The sequence below is a fragment of the Cupressus sempervirens genome, chromosome 2, assembly GCF_028749045.1.
Source record: "Cupressus sempervirens isolate cs-2001-9-10 chromosome 2, ASM2874904v1, whole genome shotgun sequence".
Lineage (NCBI taxonomy): Eukaryota > Viridiplantae > Streptophyta > Pinopsida > Cupressales > Cupressaceae > Cupressus > Cupressus sempervirens.
The window spans coordinates 773,680,179-773,702,514 of NC_143119.1; the positions used below are offsets into that span (position 1 = coordinate 773,680,179).

General features: G+C 36.1%; 1 protein-coding gene across 1 annotated transcript; it reads left to right on the forward strand.

Annotated features, from left to right (window-relative positions):
- Window positions 1-1,032: 1,032 nt before the first annotated feature.
- LOC149575757 (cyclin-B1-2-like) lies at window positions 1,033-22,104 on the forward strand. Its single transcript, XM_089815545.1, has 4 exons — window positions 1,033-1,263; window positions 6,066-6,166; window positions 21,409-21,506; window positions 21,772-22,104. Exons 1-4 carry the CDS (start codon window positions 1,138-1,140, stop codon window positions 21,870-21,872), a joined length of 426 nt encoding a protein of 141 aa, XP_089671671.1. The 5' UTR covers window positions 1,033-1,137; the 3' UTR covers window positions 21,873-22,104.
- Window positions 22,105-22,336: the final 232 nt, after the last annotated feature.

Genomic DNA, 22,336 nt, shown 5'->3' on the forward strand with positions numbered 1-22,336 from the left:
AACTCCTTTATGCACTAATCTTAAATGCTTTCCTATTGTTTGCTCTTTCAATCCTTTAGAATGAGAGAAAACATGTGGATTCTAGATACTATGAATGCTAATTTGAATGCCTTTAAATACTAATAAATAGAACTAAATTTTATATTATGTATACTTTATGAACCCAGGGTGAGCAAATAGGGTGGTTTGATGTGATGATTAACCAAAAAATGAATTTGAATTTTATTGAGGCAAAGGGAAAGTCTTCAATCATAGAAATGATTATTGGTGGGCAACCTCTCACATTTAATTATATAATTACAATTCGATATAACTATTTACATAGACATTAAAAATACAAGGTATAGATGAATGTATTGGTGTATGTGTATATAAGAATAAAGCAAAGGCTAAATATGTGGTAATATATATGCATAATAATAGGTCAAACCTAAGAGAATGATACGAACCTCACACAAAATTGTGACATTTGTTGATGTACATATATCATGAAAATTTATTCAAGTTATATAGAATATTCTAATTTTTATGTTTGTGAGATGAAAAATACTTTATAAGACAACAAACCCTACTATTTTTTCTTTTTGAAGTGCTAATTTTCTATCATTCAATTTGATAGAGAACTCTTCTATTATCTCAACCATATCTTAGTCAAAATAAAAATAAAAAATGAAATTAGCATTAAATTACTAATTTATTTGATCTAGATTTCTTTGCAAGTTTTAAAATTCAACATAAAATATGTATTATTGAGCTCTTGGTCTATTGGTGAAGTTGAAAGGTTCTTAAAAAAACCTACTAGAAATAAATTTTTGTTTAATATAAGACTCTACTTCCATTTTGAATAACAAAAAAAAATTAGTAGATAGCCTCCCCGCAAATTAAAAAAAGAAAGAAAAAAATAAAAAATTATTCATTCCTTTATTTCAATTTTCTCAATTGCATAAAAAATACACGCCTTCTTTTCCCATAGCTTTACCTCTTTCAATTTTCGCATAGGTATACTTAGCTCTAAAGGTCCAAAACCAACATATCTAAATTTTTCCGATTGAAGACTTGCTTGGGAAGCAAACGAGCGACGTTGAGCACAGGGTCAAAAAAGGGAAGTTCCCAGAGAAAATAACAAATAGAGAAAACATGGACTGTGCAGAGCAATCACTGTCGCACCAAGTAGGAGGCGTTCACGACACATTGCGCTTCGGCCTTCCTGGAGTCAGGAGCGACATCATTGCATCTCACCCACTTCAAATCCAACGCGAAAATGTAAGACTTTGAATTCACTTTTGTGACTAAACCTTAAAATTTGATCATCCCTACTGTGGAAAATCCACGGGGGAAATGTAGTCCACTTTCAATCCTTTGGCAAAATTTAATGGCAGATTCACATCGATTTTTCTATTTCGTAATTTTAGAATAAGTATATCACGATTCCCTAATTATAAATTGGTCCAATGATTCCCTCTATGTTCTGGCTTACTTCTGTGTATGCAAATGAACTTTGAGGATTATTTATGCTGTTTTTTCTTCAGCTAACTGGTGATTTGCTCATTAATAAAAGGCAAACTCTCTGTGCCCATTACAATCTTTTTGTTTCTTTTCCATTATTGATTTGACGCTAAAAGGGTATTCAAAATGGTGCGTTTAGTTACGCTGGATTCATGGATCAGGAAGAATCACGGACTTGGATGCTTCTTACACCCTGTTTTTTAATCGAATCCGTATCAGATAATTTGGTTCATCGATATTCTTTATTATTAGTTCTGGCTCGGCATGAGTTTTCAATTTTTTGAGAAGATTCATATAACGTTGTTTCTAGAAAATTTCTAGCAGTTCATTTATTTGACGGTTATAGGCACGAAGTTTCTTTTAGGAGATTCGATAATGAAGACATTTAGCAGAAAATCTAGCTTTATTGCACTTTTAGTGTTATGCATGTCTTCAGCAGAAAATCTAGCTTTATTGCACTTCTAGTGTTATGCATATAAGTGAAATGAGTTTATAGTGAGTGAATCCCATTTGTTCTCATGATTTTTTTTTTCCACATAATCATTTGTTGTATCGAAGTTCCTTTTTTTCATTTTTACCTTTTTCAATTATAAGTCAAAATTATTTGATTGTGAGACAGCATCTCTGCGCTTACTTGTAGTGATAATGCATGATTATGACATGTTATCTGCTATCAAGGCGTGTGAGTTTCTCAAAAACCTAGAGGAAATTTGACAGGCCAGAGTGTTTGGTAGAGAGGGCTTGCAAGGTTGAAGAATATTGTACAACTTTCTCAACCTATTTGGAGTCTTTTGGTATCAATTTATTCTTCTTTAGTTTCCATTAGTGCAAAATAAGTTTTCATTTGAAGAAGGATTGCAAGGATCCTAGCCTCCTGTAGATCGAAGAATTTTAGCAGCTCTGTATTAAATTGTTACTGGCTTGATGCTAAATGTAGGAATGCTAATGTAATGTATAATGCGACTCAAATAAAAAAGATAAAATTCACATGCAAGGTTGGAAGGAGTTGGTTTGGATGAGAATCCTTTAACAATAAAAGCAATTCAAGATGTAGTAATTGTTAGGAATTTAACATCGTTAGGGTTGCTATAATTTGTTAAAATATCACATGTAGGATAATATATCGGTTGTATGAGTATTTATTTGTATTATTAGTTGTTAAAATTACTTGCCCATGCAAAGAAATGGCTATAAAAAGTGGAACAAACTTCTTTTAATACGAGATATGAAAAATAATGTATTGTTAAGTAAAATGTAAGAGAAACACAATATTGTCACGCGTATAAAATTTGTATGCATCTATGAACTCTGCCCAAAATCTAACATGGTATCGATGCAAATTAGGTTGAGGTTAATGCGTTTTAGAGTGAGGTTGCAGTATTTCTGAGAGCAGAATCATTTTATGAAGAGAATTTGTTGGATTTGTGGACAATGTGCAATTGTTGGTAAAAACATTAGAAGCTTAAAACTCAATTTTTAGTTTATTAAATGAGATATTGTCCTGTTTTATTGGCAGAAAAATCATCATGATTTTCAACAATATTTTGGTTTTGAATTCATGTCTAGACCATTTATAAACCGAGACATCTCCGAAACCCTGAAAAAAACTGCAAAAAATTGTTTAATTGGCACCTCTGTTATGAGAAACGTGACAGAAAGGCTCCATTTCAAATTTCGAACATTTTTATGAAATCTCAAATCTTAATGCTTGATTGAATTCCTCAATAATAATTTTTACTATTTTAGCAAATTTTGAGTCTTTTTCTCTGTTAACATTTATTATTTCCAAACATTTAAAATAAGTAATTATTGGAAGTAGTTTACTAATATAGCATTGTTGCATTAAAACACAAACGCCATCAGACCAGCTCCAGTGTGCAAAATGGGACCAAGTGTGAAACATATATTAAAGGACCAGTCTACCCATCAAAAAGATGTACCCCTACATAGTAGCCACGCTCAGCCCATTACAAAGGCCATCCATTACATACAAAGGTCATCTATTACATATACAGCTGTTGATTACTTATAAGAAGAAACAACCAGTAACAAGATTCTTTCAAAACCACTAATAACCCGAATGTTGCAGAATGAACCAATATGATAGATGTCTATCAGAGAATGATCCAACAATCCTCAATTTGTGACCTCATACATTGGGTCAGTAAGCTGCTCTAGTGAGAGTCATGAATACAAGGTGTCTAATGCTTGTCAAGGCTATCAGTATTTGTTCCAACTCTTATTTTTGTCTGTGATCCTTATATCAAGCTTGGTGATTCTTCAGATGGCATGGAAGGTTTTACAGAACCAGCTACCCAACTCTTGTGATGTAAGACACCCTTAATAGTTTTAGGTTTAGGAAGGGTATAATTTACAGTTGTATCCTTTGTCATGTTACTTTGGGATATAGTTTGTTTAGGCTCAAAACTGCAACATGATCCTCAATTTGTGACCTATTTCTCCCAGACCTTCTGCTCAATATATTCTGCAAAAAAAAAATGACATTTACTCTTGTATCAAGTGTCGAATAAATGATGTCAGATTTTTTCCTCCAAATTAAATTTTACCAGAAATTAGACATATATAACAGAGTTGTGATGGAGTTGAAAACTCGCACATGGCAATATTCAGTTATCAATATTAGGAAGGGAAAGAAGTTAATTTGGACAACTAATAATCTTGCTGTAGTCAATTGATAATTTTCTTTGAAATGTAATCAGCTATATATGAATATTTATAGCAAAAACTAATTCTCTAGAATTCATAGGGTAAACTCTTTATTTTATTTTCTCTCTCTATATCTATGCTGTGGAAATGCTATTAAAGAGTTTGAAGGAGTTGAAAATTTAAACCTGACAATATTTAGTTATCAATATTATAGGAAGGGGAAGAAGTTATATACTGCAGTTGTATGAAGTTAATTTGGACAAATAATCGTTATGCTGTCGTCAATTTATAATTTTCTTTGAAATTTAATCAGCGATACGAATATTTATAACAAAAAACTATTTTCTACAATTCAGAAGTTATGCTCTAGTTTATTTTCTCTCTATATATCTATGCTGTGGAAATACTTTTAAATGGAAAATTAAAAAATGAATAGTTTTCATTCTATTTTTATTTTTTATTGTTTAAATTGATCTTTTTGAACCTTTTGGAAATATCTTATGCTTTTGGTATGTCCTTTTTCCCCAAAAGCTTTTTGCTGCTATATGTAAAAACAGTTAGTGTCGGCAAAACATTTGGTGGAGAGTATATAAACAGGAAACTATTGAACTGGATATCTTCTTGTTAATCAGAGGGCTTCAAGCCTGCCCCACGGAAATGCTGTATAGTTTTTTCTTCACATGCACCTTTTTGATTTTTGATAGGCGATAATTGCTTTTGTCTGGAGCTTGAACCAATCGAGAACTGCATTCCTGGGAACACATTGAGACATTAATATCTCCTTGATTAGTCCTCTCCTCCTTTTTCATGTCCACCAGCAACACGTCCACCAAGAGAGCTGATACGCAGGGGTTCAACTAAAAAAATATGGTGCATATTTCACAACAATCGGCTCTTATCTCTCTCATAAACTACACAAGCAACCATATTAGGACATTGCCTTTTTAAGGGCAGATTCTTGACATTTTAATGATATTCTAAAAGTCACAAGCTCATCATAGATTGGTTCCAACCTGTTCTCTGCTATCACTCCTCAGAACCCCAACTTACCATCAAGTGACCTAGTGCCTTACAAGGCTACAAACCTTCAATGATGATTCAGAACTCACAAAACTCTTTCCCACTCCTGTGACACCTTAAACAACATAATCAAACCCACAATGATTCCCAATGAGCTCTCATTTCCAAAAATACCCAAGCGTGCTGACAACTAGGCTCCTTTTCTGAGACACCTTAAACAACATAATCAAACCCACAATGATTCCCAATGAGCTCTCATTTCCACAAACCCCCAACAAAAGGTTATTTGAGGTTGAAGTAGCAAATCATGACCTGTGCTCTGATGATATTTTTCAAGATATGTTTCAGATTTTTATTATGTTGTTTTCTAATGAAGGAAAAGAAAAACAATTAAGAATATTTATTCTTGAGCATCCTTGGATTTTTATAGCCACAAAATACGATGCCTAGTTTTGAAATGTTGCACCTTCATTCTTTGCCTGTGATCTATCAGAGATAATTGTTCCCTCCAAAGTTCGTGGTTTGCCTTTGACTCTTCTTTCGTTGTGTATCACGTGCTAGTACTGGCTGGAATCTTGTCCTGATGAATCTGGATCGTATTGTGAATATTCTGAGGGTAAAATTTGTTTGGAATTGGACTGTTCAATGTGCACCCTTTCTTAAATTATTTACCATATGTGATCTTATATGTAATAGTGTGGTTTTCTGGGTCTTTATAATGTCAAGAAGAGTACAAAACGTACTGTGTTGTCCTGTTTATTTTTGTTTGTCACGAAGTTGTACTTTTCAATCTTATTTACTCAATTTTGTGAATGCTGGGCTGAATAACTATGGGCTTTTGCTGACATTTACACTACTATATGCTGGTTCAGGCCCAAAAGCAGCAGACAGAAATGAAGAGGAATATTCTTGCAAGTACTTATGGGTCCGCATTTCCTTTAAAGATGGAAATCGAGAAACAAATACTTTCAAGGTAGTGAATTTTTGTTTTATTGTAGTTTGCTGTTGAGGTGGCTATGAGATTGCAATATCAATCCAAGAATGTTTGGTACCTTTTAGCATGTCTCTGCAATTAAGTACTGGGCCTGTGAGGGCAAATTTCTTAAATGTTTTGGCAGTTTACGTCACAAAGGTACTGGTACCACGCAGGAAGCATTGAAACCTCATACATGAATATATTTGAGACGTGAGTTACTGTTTTTTAATTTAAATAATAAACCTCATACAAAAATGGAAAACTTTCTTAATTCTTACTTTATTTTTTTTAAGCCCTCCTGACAAACAGTTAAAGATTTCTACTCTTGATTAAGTACTCAAAGATTCATATGCATCTCTTGAGCAAAATTCTAACACTTATTTAACGAATTGTGAAATAGGGATATAAAGGATATCAATAGACCCTACTCGTTAGATATCAGCTGTAAACCAAATTTGATTGGCATTCAACAAATGGGTATGTAAAGCATAATAACCAGCCCTTAATTATTAAGCACTATCTTTGAGCTAAAATTGGGACTGCTGTTTTCTGAAGTTGCAACCTGTTTGGAAATGTTTTAAATTTTACGTTTAATCTTTCCTAATTTTTAAGCATGCAATCATATTTGACTATTTTGTATTTGATAAGCAGGAGATATTTTCCACAGCAAGTCAAATTGTGATACTGCTATCAGGATTTAATTGTGTAGTTTTTTGAGTCAAACTCATCGACCCATGTTTCATGAGTTGTGATTCACACAAATCCATCTCTCATGAGAATAAATGGAACACTTAGCAGTCATTGGATTGATGCTCACAAAGGTGAAGCACTAGGATTTCCCTTGAGGTCACCCATCCCAATACTACTCCAGCTTGAGTGCACTTGACTATGGAGTTTCCTCCATGGTTAAACCCACTCTGCTTGCAACCCCATTTGCAAAACCTTCACCAAGTGTTGTTTCTTATGAACCATTCATTAGAAAGCTCCTTAAGCTCATCAATGAATGGTTCATAAGGAACAACATTGTGAAGGTTTTGCAAATGGGGTTGCAAGCATAGTGGGCTTAACCATGGAGAAAACTTCGTAGGCAAGCGTGCTCAAGCTGGAGTAGTACTGGGATGGGTTACCTCCCGGGAAGTCTTGGTGCTTCACCTTTGTGAGCATCACCTAGATCCAATGAGTGCTAAGTGTTCCATTTATTCTCATGAGAGATAGATTCGTGTGATCACTACTCATGAAACATGGGTCGATGAGTTTCACTCAAAAAATACACAGTTAAATCCTGATAGCAATATCACAATTAGACTTGCTGTGGAAAATATTTCCTACTTATCAATTGATGAGCTTAAGGGGCTTCCTAATGAATAGTTCATAAGGAACAACACTTGGAGAAGGTATTGCAAATGTGGTTGCAAGCCAAGTGGGTTTACCCATGGAGTAAACTCCGTAGTCAGGTGCGCTCAAGCTGGAGTAGTACTGGAATGGGTGACCTCCCGGGAAGGCCCAGTGCTTCACCTTTGTGAGCATCACCTAGGTCCAATGAGTGCCAAGTGTTCCATTGTTCTCATGAGAGATGGATTCGTGTGAATCATTACTCATGAAACATGGGTTGATGAGTTTGACTCAAAAACTACACAGTTAAATCTTGATAGCAATATCACAATATCTTTTACTTGCCTGAAGTATCAACCAAAAGGTTGCATTAAACATGTCTGCAGGAAACAGTATTATGCTGATGTCAAGTACCATCATGGTGAATAAACTAAGTTTTCTATCATGCTTAGCTTTAATGATGACCAGTAGATGGTCCTTGCACATGAAGCTCTTTGTGGCCCTAGGATTGATACATTTTGCAATCAAATGCATGGAATGGAATAAATATAATTGAAACATATGTTGGAGTATATATGCAATACACTGTTTATTGATGATCTTAAACTTGCCCAACAAACCGCTATTCTATTCTATGTGAACAATTCCCTTACAAACCTATCTTTGTAGATGTCATAATGAATCACCTAACAACATGCTAGAACAACTCAACAACCTGATATCAAGTGTATCCTATGTGGTTGTCCTACTAATATGACTAGCATATGTTTAAACAATTTAGTTACATATAGCTACTATTATTAACTTTTGTTTACCACAACATTTTACAATGGTGTAATACTGATGAATAATTGTCATTGATGTCAGTATTCCAGCATGTAGCTATGACACGTGTGCCTGATTTGTTAACCCGCCGGTAATGTTGGAAGACTAATCAAAGATAGTGAAAGAAGACATATGAATACAAGGAAGACGAACTACCTAAAAATTATCAAATAAAGAATCACTCGATAAGGAAAGTGATGATGGTCAACTAATTAAGATATGGAAAAAGACAGAGGACGGTGATTTCCACGAACAAGTAAGCAATCAACCTGTCATGTGATGAAGAGTATTAACTAACAGCGGAGACTAAGACTGTGTAATCTGCCGATGATAATCCAAATTAAAAATATAAATCAAAGCATCTACAAGACTATTGATATGCATCTACAGAACAAATACAAAGTCAAATAAGGTCACCATTTGTTTGCTAAGTCAGTGTTGGAGTTTTTACGGCAGCACCCATAATGAAAACGACGAGGGAATAAGTTTATTGATCAGTATAAATAGTATACTGTAGAACACACCCACACAAGCTCATGAGGAATATGGAGAAAGGAGCCCACAATGATTAGGAGAGGTAATAATATTTAAAAAACATTGAAAAAAGGAGTTGAGCATTGGAGTTCTGAGATAGACAAAGCAAAAACAGCGATATTAAGATCTGCAATAAACAAACAAAATTCAATAAACTGTTGAGCAGCATATCAGATAGCATATGGCACATATGGATAATGTCATAATGAATAACAACAATTAATATATCTGAGTCAGTGATATCAAGGGGAAAGTGGAAAATGGCGTGTCCCTTATATACTAGTGATGCCGTCAGATTTGAATAATAAACCTTGTCTTAAAAATAATAAGGAAGAGATTATCGTGCATATGCTTTCAGTGGCCAAAGTATTACGATAATAGATAAGCTTCTATTATTAGTTAATGGTTATCTATTTGTAATCAATTGTAAATATTAGAATGTTTCTAATATTAGTTAGTCTATAGTTATCTGTTAGCTTTCTTTAGCTTTCTTTTAGCTAGAATAAAATGTTTCTATTCTTTACGATGGTTTCCTAAGGTAACATCGTTTTATTTTTTTGTATATATTGACCTCTTGGTCTTTGTTAATATCAAGCAAGTATTTTACCAATTACATTGTAATATGGTATCAGAGCCACTTCTAAATTTTTTATTGAAAATCATAATTTCTTTTTCTGAAATTATTAGACCCTATTTTCGAAATTATTTTTCTGAAATATTTGCTTCGAACTAGGGGTTGTCTGATAATATTGACCATCAATATTCATTTTTTTTTCTGGTCATTTTAAAAAAAATGTGTGTTTTTGGGCATTTTCATCCATTTTTTCTGCACATCTAGGACTGGGAACGGCACCAAGGGTTTCTTAAAACCCTAAATAACAGATTTGCGCCCAAAAACTGTGATTTTTGCTGCAGATTTGCCATTGATTTCAATCTTTTTTCAGCCTAGGACATTTCTATTTGAAACCCTAATTTTTGGGCTCGAATTTTTTTTGATCACAGACACTTGGAAGATTTTTGAAGAGCTTAACTGTATTGTCAAATTTTTTGGTGTGCCTTGATTTTTGTGCCTCAATTTTTGAGCCAGCAGATCCAAAAACTTACAACATATTCTTTTTGGGTTTGTCGAGCTCTCTTTTGGGTACTCCTTCAAATTTTTTGGGTTTCCGTTTTTTTAATCTTGAAGTACATGCCTTCATAGATTTTCACGCCTTTTAATTGAAAAACATGCTATGGCATCTTTGACTAATATTTTGCTAGAGATCAATTCAAAATTCAATGGTTAGAATTATGGCACTTGGAAGCAGTGGATTATATCGATTTTTGAATATCGGAATACTGATTAGATTGTTCTGGGTGTTGCACAACGTCTGACTGCCCTTGGTACTAATCAAGATACATGGGACTTGAATAATCGGGAGGTGGTAATGCTTCTCAAATTATCCATAGCTAATGATCAGCTCTCTTAGATTCCATCCGGCAAGAAAGTTGCCGAGATATGGGTACATCTCAAGAATCTTCATGAGACTTCTGACAAAAGTAGAGCTTTCTTTTTTAAGAACACCTTTTTTTCTATTTTTATGGATGAGTGAACATTGCTCCAGGCTAACTTGAATAGGATTTAGGAAATCTGTGATTAGTTGCTTGCCATTGGTCGCAAGATGGAGGAAGAGGACATTGTGGTTATCACTCTTCGGAGTTTACCCAAGTCCTGCGAGCATTTTATCGAGACTCTCAACACCACGTCTTCTAGTGTTGATCTGAAGTTCACAGATCTTTGCACACTTTTTCTTTGGCAAGATCGATGGAAACAACAATTCAGTAGCACTTCCAGCTCCACCTCTACAGAGCAAGCCTTTGCTGCTAAATCCTTTCAGAAGGATAAAGGTAAGTTTGAGTAGTTTTCTTAGTAGAAGTCTTCTGCTCTCGCTTTAGAAGGCTCTCAGAAGAAGAACATTTAATGCAACTATTGCGACAAGTTTGGTCACATAAAGTTTGAATGTCGGAGATGCTTAGCTGCCCAATCTAAGCAATCAGGTTCGCAACCCAAACCGAACAATGCAGAGTACACTGAGCAGACAGAATCTGCTTTTTACACCTTCATGGCTAAAATACCAATAGATCATGTAAAGTTGTCTGCTTAGTACATTGATCTAGGTGCCTCTCGTCATTTCACCGACCATAGAAGTTGGTTCATTGACTACCATTCTTTTTCAAATTTTGTTATTTTTGGTGGCGGAGAAGATTACACAATTGTCGGCAAAAGCAACATTCAGATTCAGTCTGCTATGAGGAATCTCATTTTCCTCAATGTGTGCTACGTTCTTGGGATGAGAATTAATTCTACTCTCAGTTAGTCAGTTGTTGCAACATTCTCCATAGTTGGATGTCACCTTCATTTCACATTAGTGTACCATCATTGATAGGGTGACTTAGTCTATTGTTGCAGTAGGTCTTGAGGATCGTGGTCTTGTCCGACCTATTGATTCTGGTGATTCTCGAGACTTAGCTATGGCTACTCGACAGTCTTTTGTTAGCACACTTTGGCCTCAACGGTATGGGCATTTAAATGTGCATTATCTCTCTTAGCTTGCTTGGGAAGAGCTTGTCCTTAGTTTGCCAGAGATTTAGACTCAGTAGCTTGGAGTTTGTGATACATGCTAGGCTGGGATACAACATCGCACACCTTTCACCAGTGGCGATTCATCTTTTGAAGAGGCTTGGTTAGGTTGCAAGCCCAAAATCAGTCACCTAAAGGTTTTTGGCTCTTGCTTTTGTTTGGATCCCTGATGTGTCCTGTACCAAGTTGAATGCCAAAAGTCAGAAACTCATGCTTGCTGGATACAATAGTCTTCACAAAGCCTGCCGCTTGATTGACAGTGAGACATCTCGTTCCCTGTACGATCGTGATGTAGTCTTTGACGAGCAGCAAGAACCATTCATGCCTGTTTCTTCTGTTCTTGATCGAGCAGACCAGCCTATGAAGGCTCATGATTTGGGAATTAGATTTCCATTAGGTCCACCTGATGGAAGGGCTCTAGTAGCTCTAGTTATACTAGTGATCCCTATACAGACTCCTGCAGCTTCTCTTGGAGGATCACCTAGATTTGTCAATGTTTCACCTGAGTTTGATCTAGATTCTTTAGATGAGGAGCCTGATCATAGATCATCTCTTGATACTAATGTTGGTCATTCTCCTCTCTGGTCTAAGTGGTGGGCTAAGACACTTGCTGATCTTCGTGATGATGAACTCATTGATGGGAGAACTGCTCGGAAAAAGAGCAAACCTATAGAGTCTGTTACAATGTGTTTGAACCTCAAACATATTTCGAGGCTAAAGGAATTCCAGAGTGGGAACAAGCCATGACATTACAACACCAAAGCCTGCTGAAGAATAAAACCTAGGTCCTTTCTGATCTTCCTCCAGGGAAGAAACCCATTGGCTGCAAATGGGTTTAAAAAATTAAATACAAACCTGATGGTACTTTGGATAAGTACAAAACTTGTTTAGTTTCAAAGGGCTTTTCTCAACGTGAGGGTATTGATTATGAGGAGACCATTGCCCCTGCTGCAAAGATGAGCACAACCAGATTAGTCCTAGCCATGACAGCACAATTTGGTTGGAAGGTCCATCAGATGGATGCCAAGAGTGCTTTCTTGAATGGTGATCTCCATGAAGAGGTCTACGTGATGCAACCTCCTAGTTTCAAGGTTGCCGGTAAAGAACATCAGGTTCTCAAATTAGTGAAAGCTCTCTATGGCTTGAAGCAGGCCCCTAGGGCATGGTACATGAAAATTGATAAGTACCTCAATGATTATGGCTTCCAGACAAGTTCTTCAGACTCAAATTTGTACATCAAGACTATTGATAGTAACATCATCCTTCTAGTTATTTATGTGGACGATTTGATCATCATTGGCTGTTTGGCATCTTTGATTCGGGGAATCAAATAGAATTTATGCCAATCTTTTGGTATGATTGACCTTGGGCTCATTCATTATTGCCTCGGTGTTGAGGTTTGGCAATAATCTTTTGGTATATTCATCTCTCAATTCAAATATGCTAGGGCTTTGTTAGACAAATTCCATATGCAAGATTCAAAGTTTGCACCTACACCCATGGAGAAAGGTCTCAAGTTATCAGCCAAGTCTAATTCTCCTCTTGTTGATGATATTACATACAAGCAACTAGTAGGCAACCTCATCTATCACTCTGCTACCAAGCCTGATATCAGCTTTGCAGTCAGCTACATCTCATGTTTTATGACAGCTCCTAAGGCTGATCATTGGATGGTAGCAAAGCGTGTGCTTCGTTATGTGAAGGGCACTATAGATTTTGGACTTTTTTAATCTCGAAGTCAATGCTGTTCACAGATTTAGATTGGGTAGGCTTTGTTAACGATAGAAAGTCAACTTTTGGATGTGTTTAGTTTGGGATCTGGTGCCGTCACATGGACTAGTAAGAAGCAGCAGATAATTTCTCTCTCTCTTGTACAGAGGCTGAATACAAAAGGACAGTCAAGGCAGGTTGTCAAGTTGTTTGGCTTTGTTGGATGCTTGCAGATATGCAGATGTCACTAGCAGAATCGACCACTTTGTTTGTTGATAATGAAGATGTTACCAAATTAGCACGGAATCTAGTCTTCCTTGAACGAACCAAGCATGTGGATGTTCATTGTTACTATATATGACAATTGGTTGAAGATAGGACAATAGACTTGAAGTATGTTCCTACCACGGATCATATTGTAGACATTCTCACCGAGCCTCTTGGTCCTGATAAGTTTGTTAAATTTAGGACAGCTTGGTGTTGTGGATAGATTAACAATTAAGGGAGGGTATTATGATAATAGATACGCTTCTATTATTAGTTAATAGTTATCTATTTGTAATCTATTGTAAATATTAGAATGTTTCTAATATTAGTTAGTTTGTAGTTATTTGTTTGCTTTCTTTTAGCTAGAATAGAATGTTTCTATTATTTACGATCGTTTCCTAAGGAAACATCATTTTATTCTTTTGTATATAATGACCTCTTGGTCTCTATTAATATCAAGCAAGTATTTTACCAATTACATCATCGTAATACAAAGGAAGCGTATATATAAGAAAATTTATACAGAGTTGTCAGCAGTAAGAAATATCGTAGATATGGGGAAAACTCTATCAAGTCACAATTGACTTTGCCGTAGAGTTCGAAGGTGAGAAATAAATTATCGAGGAAGAGATAGTTGCTATATGAAGGCAAGAATATATTAACATAGTGGAATAACTTATTTTACAACTGTGTATCAATTAACAACAGCGATAAAGATCATACAACGATCGAAGGTCCATATGTGTATGCTGGCAGTGATTAATATAGTTCTGAAAGGGAACTCATGTTAATCTGGAGTTTATTATTAAGACTAAAGAATATGTTTTCCTGAAATGGTGCGATCAAAGGAAGTGACTTTTAATATTTGAAAAGTCATAACTTTAGATGGGTGGAGATATAAATAAAGATTATTTTATTGTCAAAATGAAAGTCAGCAGCTTGAGCAGGAACAAAAGAGTAATAAAAGAAATATATATTTAGATATTTTAATCTGATATATATTTTATCAGAATTATAGAAGCAGTGTGAGGAGTGCCAAAATATATATATCTGTTGAAGGAATATTGATTGACTTCAAGTGTGATGTTCCCTAATTGGGTGACTTAGAATTAAGGGATAATTCTTTTCGCTTAATGCTCTAATACCATTACTACCCTGTTAACTGATCATATAAAGTCATGGATAAGTTAAATGGGCACTATCAAAGCCTCTATCTTTCTCTGAATTGATCTTATGAATTAATTTGTACTTAATAGTGGCTACTATGAATTTTGCTATGTTTAGCTAGGACTGGGTACTATACGGACGATCTTTGTCTTATAGATTCTCTTTACAACTATAGCCCTATTCTTACGTTAATTCAGAATGTTTGCCACAAAGAATTGGATACTCTTATGATGATAATATTATTGTATCCAATTTGATGTCCCCAGAGTGGGCCCCTAACGGAAGGTGACGTAGGTCTGTCCGTGCGGTTTGTCGCTACCACGTGTCTGGGGTCCTCGCTAGCGAGGCTATCCTGGGGTTGCCCCCTTAACGCGGGGAGGTGCCGTTTACTAACAGTCCGGGCTTTTGGTACAATGGTTACTAACTTGGTATCAGAGCCGGAGGTCTCGAGGTCGAGACCCGCGGAGCGTGGTGGGCTGTGATGTCCCTAGAGTGGGCCCCTAACGGAAGGTGACGTAGGTCTGTCCGTGCGGTTTGTCGCTACCACGTGTCCGGGGTCCTCGCTAGCGAGGCTATCCTGGGGTTGCCCCCTTAACGCGGGGAGGTGCCGTTTACTAACAGTCCGGGCTTTTGGTACAATTGTAAACGACACCTCCCCGCGTTAAGGGGGCAACCCTAGGATAGCCTCGCTAGCGAGGACCCCAGACACGTGGTAGCGACAAACCGCACGGACAGACCTATGTCACCTTCCGTTAGGGGCCCACTCTGGGGACATCACAGCCCACCACGCTTCGCGGGTCTCGACCTCGAGACCTCCGGCTCTGATACCAAGTTAGTAACCATTGTACCAAAAGCCCGGACTGTTAGTAAACGGCACCTCCCCGCGTTAAGGGGGCAACCCCAGGATAGCCTCGCTAGCGAGGACCCCAGACACGTGGTAGCGACAAACCGCACGGACAGACCTACGTCACCTTCCGTTAGGGGCCCACTCTGGGGACATCACAGCCCACCACGCTCCGCGGGTCTCGACCTCGAGACCTCCGGCTCTGATACCAAGTTAGTAACCATTGTACCAAAAGCCCGGACTGTTAGTAAACGGCACCTCCCCGCGTTAAGGGGGCAACCCTAGGATAGCCTCGCTAGCGAGGACCCCAGACACGTGGTAGCGACAAACCGCACGGACAGACCTACGTCACCTTCCGTTAGGGGCCCACTCTGGGGACATCACATCCAACGTGAATATTTATAATTGTAATGACAGTGTGTCCTGAGGAGAGCAACTGATTGGCTATGACTTCCTTTTAGAATGAGAAGACAAATAATCTCAAATGAGGAAGATAAGAATCCCTCTTGCTGACCTTTGTGCACCAAGATTTGTTGATATCTTCTTCCAATGGCTCTCTCAATAAGTAAAATGCCTTTCCTCCATGGTAAGTTCGTTCTAGATTGTCTATTTTTATTTCACCATGCACTCTGAATGATGTGCGATATTCTTATGTTTGCTGCCAGCAATTTGTTCTTTCCGGTTATTTCTATCTGTTAATGATATTATTTTTTTAACTCTTCCAAAGTGTTTCCTGATTATGATCCCCTCCATGATTGGTTTAACTTCCATATATATTCCTTGGATGCATCATGCTAATTCCTTTATGAGAAGTCATTCTCTTTTGTTTAAAACAATAATCGCCATTCATTATATTACAATGGAACCAGAGAGTTGAGATTATTATGTCAAAGACTTCGATGGATTACTAAATGCCTTTGCATCCACGATAAGCACATGATTATTAATTCACGTGATTGGTAAATATCCCAAGGAATGGGATAAGATAGTCAATGCTTTAGCCATAAGTTCAACTTGATTGTTTTAGGGATTTTATAATATTTATTTGCTTATATTTGAATATTTACTAAGATTTAAAAGTAATTATGAATTATATTTTCATACTATCATTATTTTTTAAATATTTATTTATTAATAATATTATATATAATATATTCTTTTTATGTTATAGCAATAATTCAAATACTTATCATATATTATCATGTTATTTATATTTATATTCTTATTATTTACTTATTCTATTTTTCTGTTTAATTTCTTATTATCATTAGATTATGCTATGGAAAGGGGACACTACAGTCTGCCCTTCCCGAAATTGCTTGTCCTCAAGCAATTCAAATCTCACTGTGAGTGATGTCCTGCTATGTCGATATCCAATCCAATGATCCTGAAACAAAATTTTCATCTTGAAATTAGAACTTTCTTAAATTTATAATTATAAGTATGTTAAATCTAAAGATCAAATATTAAATTACCAAGAACAATTCAGAGAAACCTATCTTGATGCGTTGCAACATATTTGTACTCGTAGTTGTACATTGACTTGACCTATGACAAGGCTCGATGCACAATCCTTATAAACTCTGGTAGAGACTTTATCTCTTCCAAATCTTACGAATAGCCTCTCAATATGTATTTGTAATCCATAGGGCAGACTTTATATTGCCCTAGGCCTCTATGGATATCCATTTTAGGACTACCCATCTGTATTTAATCCTTAGGAGAGATCTTATCTCGTCCTAAGGCCTCTAAAGATATAATCTCTTCTCTGTAGTGGGGTGCCATAGCAGTTCTCCCATAATCACAGCGTAACACTACTGTGACAGGGTTGCCCTCAGCAGTTCTCCCTAAATTACTTCTGCAATAGGGTGCCCTTAGCGGTTCTCCCTCTACAATGAAGTAGGGTACCCTCACCATGGTTCTCCCTTAATTGTTGCTATAATGGGGTGCCCTTCATGATTCTCCCTTTATTGGAGCTTGGGTATCTTCTGTAGTAGGGTGCCCTAGTGGTTCTCCCTTAATCACAGAGCTGTAGGGTGCCCTTGTAGCGGTTCTCCCTAACATGCTTCTGCGATAGGTCGTCCTAGCAATTCTCCCTAAATTGCAGCCTCAGGAAGGTGCTAACAACAGGGTGCCTAGGTGGTTCTCCCTGAATTACAGTGCAGTAGGATTTCTTATAATGGTTTTCCTTACTGTTACTGCACTAGGGTGCCCCTGCTATTCTCCCTTATTTGCCACTCTTTCCCTTTATTAGAATTGATATTACATTTCTATTAATAATCATAATTTTTTTTACATATACCCTGTTTAATATCTATTTTATTGCTTGAAAGTAAACATCCCAATTAGAGGATGATTATAGTTGAACTTCCTTGAAGCTCCAATGATTTCCTATTGCCTTTTTCTCTGCTTGAATATTATTAAGACTCCATTGATCACACTGCGCTATTTTTTGTGGAGTTTCTATTTAATAACAGAGAGCGGGCTCTGTTTAAAACAATTACATAGCTGATCAAACAGCTGATATCTCCAGAATTGGTGAAGGGTCTCAAACTGCAAAGAAGATGCAAGCCAAACAACTCTGTTACCATGTTGGAGCAAAGGTCTGAGCTAGGATCACAACCAGCAGAAATCTTCATGGAAAGAACCATTCACCAGAATGAAAATGGATTTGATTGTGAGATACAAATTAATGGACAATAGCCTTGCTTGTAAAGGCAATAAATAAGTCTGAAGGCAGGTACTCATACAACTACTGGCATATTAAATGCACCTAATTATTAATGCCTAAGTTATGGGCAAATAATAATTTACTCCAACAATTGCGAACCATAGAATAGTTGGCAGGTTGCAAGCACAAGTTAAAAAAGTTGAACTCGAAAAAGCTCAGCAGGCCTAAAAGTTGCCTCAGACTTGGCAAGAAAGTTAAAAAACCAATATTTCCCTACTAATACTAAAAAAATACATGAAAGGGAATCTACAGAACTGACAAGTATTTATTTATAGAACCGAAATAAATTTTAATGCAAATTTTACTGTCATGTAATTATAAATTACGAATCCATTTAAATATTTTACAAATTTCTTTTACAAGTGCTGGTCCAAAACAGTGCCAATGAGGTGTGGTGGTAACATGAAAACAAATTGTTGACGACTTCAAAATTCCCAAAAACCTTTAGAAAGTATTGACTCTGTGAATTAAGCCAACTACATTAAATGTTACATCTAATTGTTTTTAAATGGCACAACCTATTGTAAATCATACTTTCTAGGAGTTTGCTGAATGTGAAACAGGGATAAAGCAAATAAAGAAGAATTTATGTTCGGAACGTTTCTAATAGGCCTTCTCTAATTTGATTTGAAAAAGAATTACCATATTGAATACAGAGAATAAAACTACAATTAAGCCACTACAAGGTTGACATACATGGGACTGTGGATACATTAGGAGACATAATTGGTTTATAAGTTGCAATATAATTGCAATGCCAGAGGAAGAACCAAATAATCTGTCCTTTTATGTTCATGTTGAATAATATTAAGGATTTAAGGCACAATCCAGACTGTATATACATGTGCACACACAATTTCCAACATTTGTGATTTTATAATAGCCCAGCATATGCACTATGCATGACAAAAATGCAGATAGACAACATGCATACATGATTGTTGACAACTCCAATGCTGTCCTCTGCAAAAAGAGAATTGATGAATAAGAAGAAATGCAAAATGGGGATATTTTATTGGTTTCATGAAATATAATAGAGAAATAGGTCCATGACATTGAATGATGATACTTTTGTTACATTAGAAATGACCGTCAATAGAAGATTCTACAGACATTGCTAAAAATATCAAGCCTTCCTTTAATGGTCATTCTATCAACTACCCTATTGAAGACACTTGTAAATCTTTTGGTCACAAATGCATAGAAGGCTGCCTCCTCCTGACCATGGATGTATATAGAAGGCTGCCCACTTTTGTTAGAACACTCTGCAAAATGATTCTGCAACTGAAACCCTGATTCTGCAAAACTTCTGCAAACGACCAAGATAACCAAAAATTTGCCGACTTAATGTTGGGAAACAAAACTGTCTATCCGTGTAGCCAAAGGTATTGAGTCCAGCTTCTAAGACTGAAACCATGATTTTGAGTATCGCCAAACCTCATTGCAAATTGAACACTATGCCCCAAAACAGACCATAAGATACTGTGATTCACCAAAAACATTTGCAAATGAGCACTATAACTCAAAACAGATTGTAAGGAGCCACAATTTTTTGTAGAACCCCTAAAACAAGAGCACTTGACATAATTTTTTGTGGAACCCTCCAAATTAGAATTCATGATTTTTGATGACAATCATGCAGAAGCCATAAATCATTTTTGAAGAGAAAATTAAAAAAACAAATGAACATAAATTATGAGGATAAACATCATTGAAAACCCAAGACACAAAATCCGTGACATGAATCATAATACAAAACTTCATTTTTAGGAAAACAGAAAACAGTGAAGCCCTTGTACAAAACTATTTTTGAGGCAAAACAATAGCACAAAACCCATTCAATAATTTTTTATAGGAAAAAATTAAAAAAACCTGTTCCATATAATTTTTTTAATGATAAAAAATTATAAAAGCCCACAAACACGAGGCTGAGAAACCCTCCGCAGGTGCAGATACGATGATTTTTGAAAACCGTAGCATAATCTTTGGAAAGCACCCTTGATACATGTTTAAAGGCAAATGTACAGTTTTGTAGGAAACATGCTATGTAAAACTGAGGTAAAATGATCACAGCCTGGTTATCGTGGCTCAGACAAGAAATCATGAGCTTGGTTGCTGTAAAAACCCAGGCAAAATCTGCATGCTAACAGCACTGAAAAATGCTGGAAATTGGTTACATGTGTTTAAAATGTAAAAAATGCTGGTAAATGTGTCCACAAAAAGAAGAGAAAGTTATGCAGGTTGAAAACATTTGCAAATGGCTGCAGAGGATGAAGAAAACAACATAAATAGCTGTCACACAGATCTTGGATGGATGCAAGTTTCACCCCAATTGGTGGGAAAAAATTCATGTTTAAAAAACTGCTGAATCTTCAGACAGAGCCATCATCTTGAAGAATGGGTGCAGGTAGCAAACAGGAAAAGACCTTCCAACTTTGGCTCTAAAACAAATGGACACGGGGAATCCTTTGCATGCGACCTTTAACAAGAAACAACATGAAGTAGAAAAAAAATGCTGAAAAACCCTCAAAATCTGCAGACAGAAAATGGGTTGAGAAAACCCTCAAAATTGCGCGAGGAAAAACCTTAAATGATTTTTTCATAATTCTCGGCCTCCCTGTTGAAGAGTCATGCGCAAACCAGCTCATGCTCCGATACCGTGAAACTCAAAATTTCACCTTCAATTAATCGATTCAATGGATACATATGGCAAGCAATTTACAAGAGCTTCAAATTGAAGCTTATAAAAATAAAAAGAGTACAATAAAAATACTAAACGAAACACTGAAATGACCATCGATAGAAGATTCTACACAGCTAGCCAAAAATAGCAAAAGATACTAGAATATTCTAATTGTAAGGATATAATTGAGGCTTTGTCATGTTAAATCATTGGTAGTTAGGAATTGTTAGGGGTACATGAAACGTTGCATCACAGAACATCTTTATGCTGATTTTAATTCATAAAGTATTCAATTTTAATTTCTTTTAAATGTTAGAAAACTATGCTCACTGCAGAGTTTCATAAAAAGTTGTACTTATACAGCAGCATTATTTTGTCTGCACAATGCCTGATACCTCCCGAGATTCTCTTTTGTTGATAATGTATTGGAGTTGGCACACCCTTACTTATTTCTTTGTAGCAAAATATGATGGTTTGCACTGGGTTAAGTTCCTGTGGATTCACTTGTGTGCCTTTTCTTGTGCAGATTTCAGAGGCCTTCTGGTATGTTGCCTTCTTCTATGCTTGGTTTCGAGTCATTAACTGGAAGCTTGGATGATTTTACTGTGGAAGATTATCTGAATGGTAAGTGCATTCACAAACATTGCTAGCTCAGTAGGATTTCTCCATTATTGGTAGATCATAGTGCATTAGCTTTTAGATGCAAAATTCAATAGAAATGTTCGAGGGTGCCAATGCATAAATTGTTCTCAGAAGCTAATTTTTCTTTGGAATTATGATTATGTGTTCTAGCAGTTTCTTTTTTGTTCTTAGTTAAGAGTCAAGTTACACTCAAGAAGATTGGTTAAGACATTCATGACTTCAATTCTTTGTTATTTGTTGCCTACAGATCCAAGGGATTCAGAAACATTTGTGCCAGCGGACATGCACCATGGCATGGAAGTGCGTCTTGGTCTGTCAAAGGGGCCAGTTTGCCCTACCTTCATGTGATTAGTTTTGAAATGATACGTTCAAATAACTATGATCCAGAGATGTTGTTTATTTATTGAAATAGTGCAGTGGATGATCAAATGGGATAATGTTGTTTGCCATAGTTAGGTTTGTTCTGATTTTCCGCAAATGGAGATATTTAGACTTAACTGTTGCTTGCACAAAATTTGATGCAGGTTTAGGAATTTTATATTGGGGAATTTTATATGAATTGTTTAATATTTCCTTTCAACATCTACCATATTTTGCTTTGCTCGGCAGGTAAAACATGCATTTATTTTTTGACTCGAGGGCTTTCTAAATTTACCACAATGACGTAGAACTGAAGTTTGAATTTTGTTATTTATATATCAATTTGCTCTCTTAATTTACCCAGTGCAGATTATGTTCTTTAGTCTATTAAATTTCATAATGTGTCTCAATATCACAAGAACCTTGTAGGCCATGCGTTTCTTCTATTATTA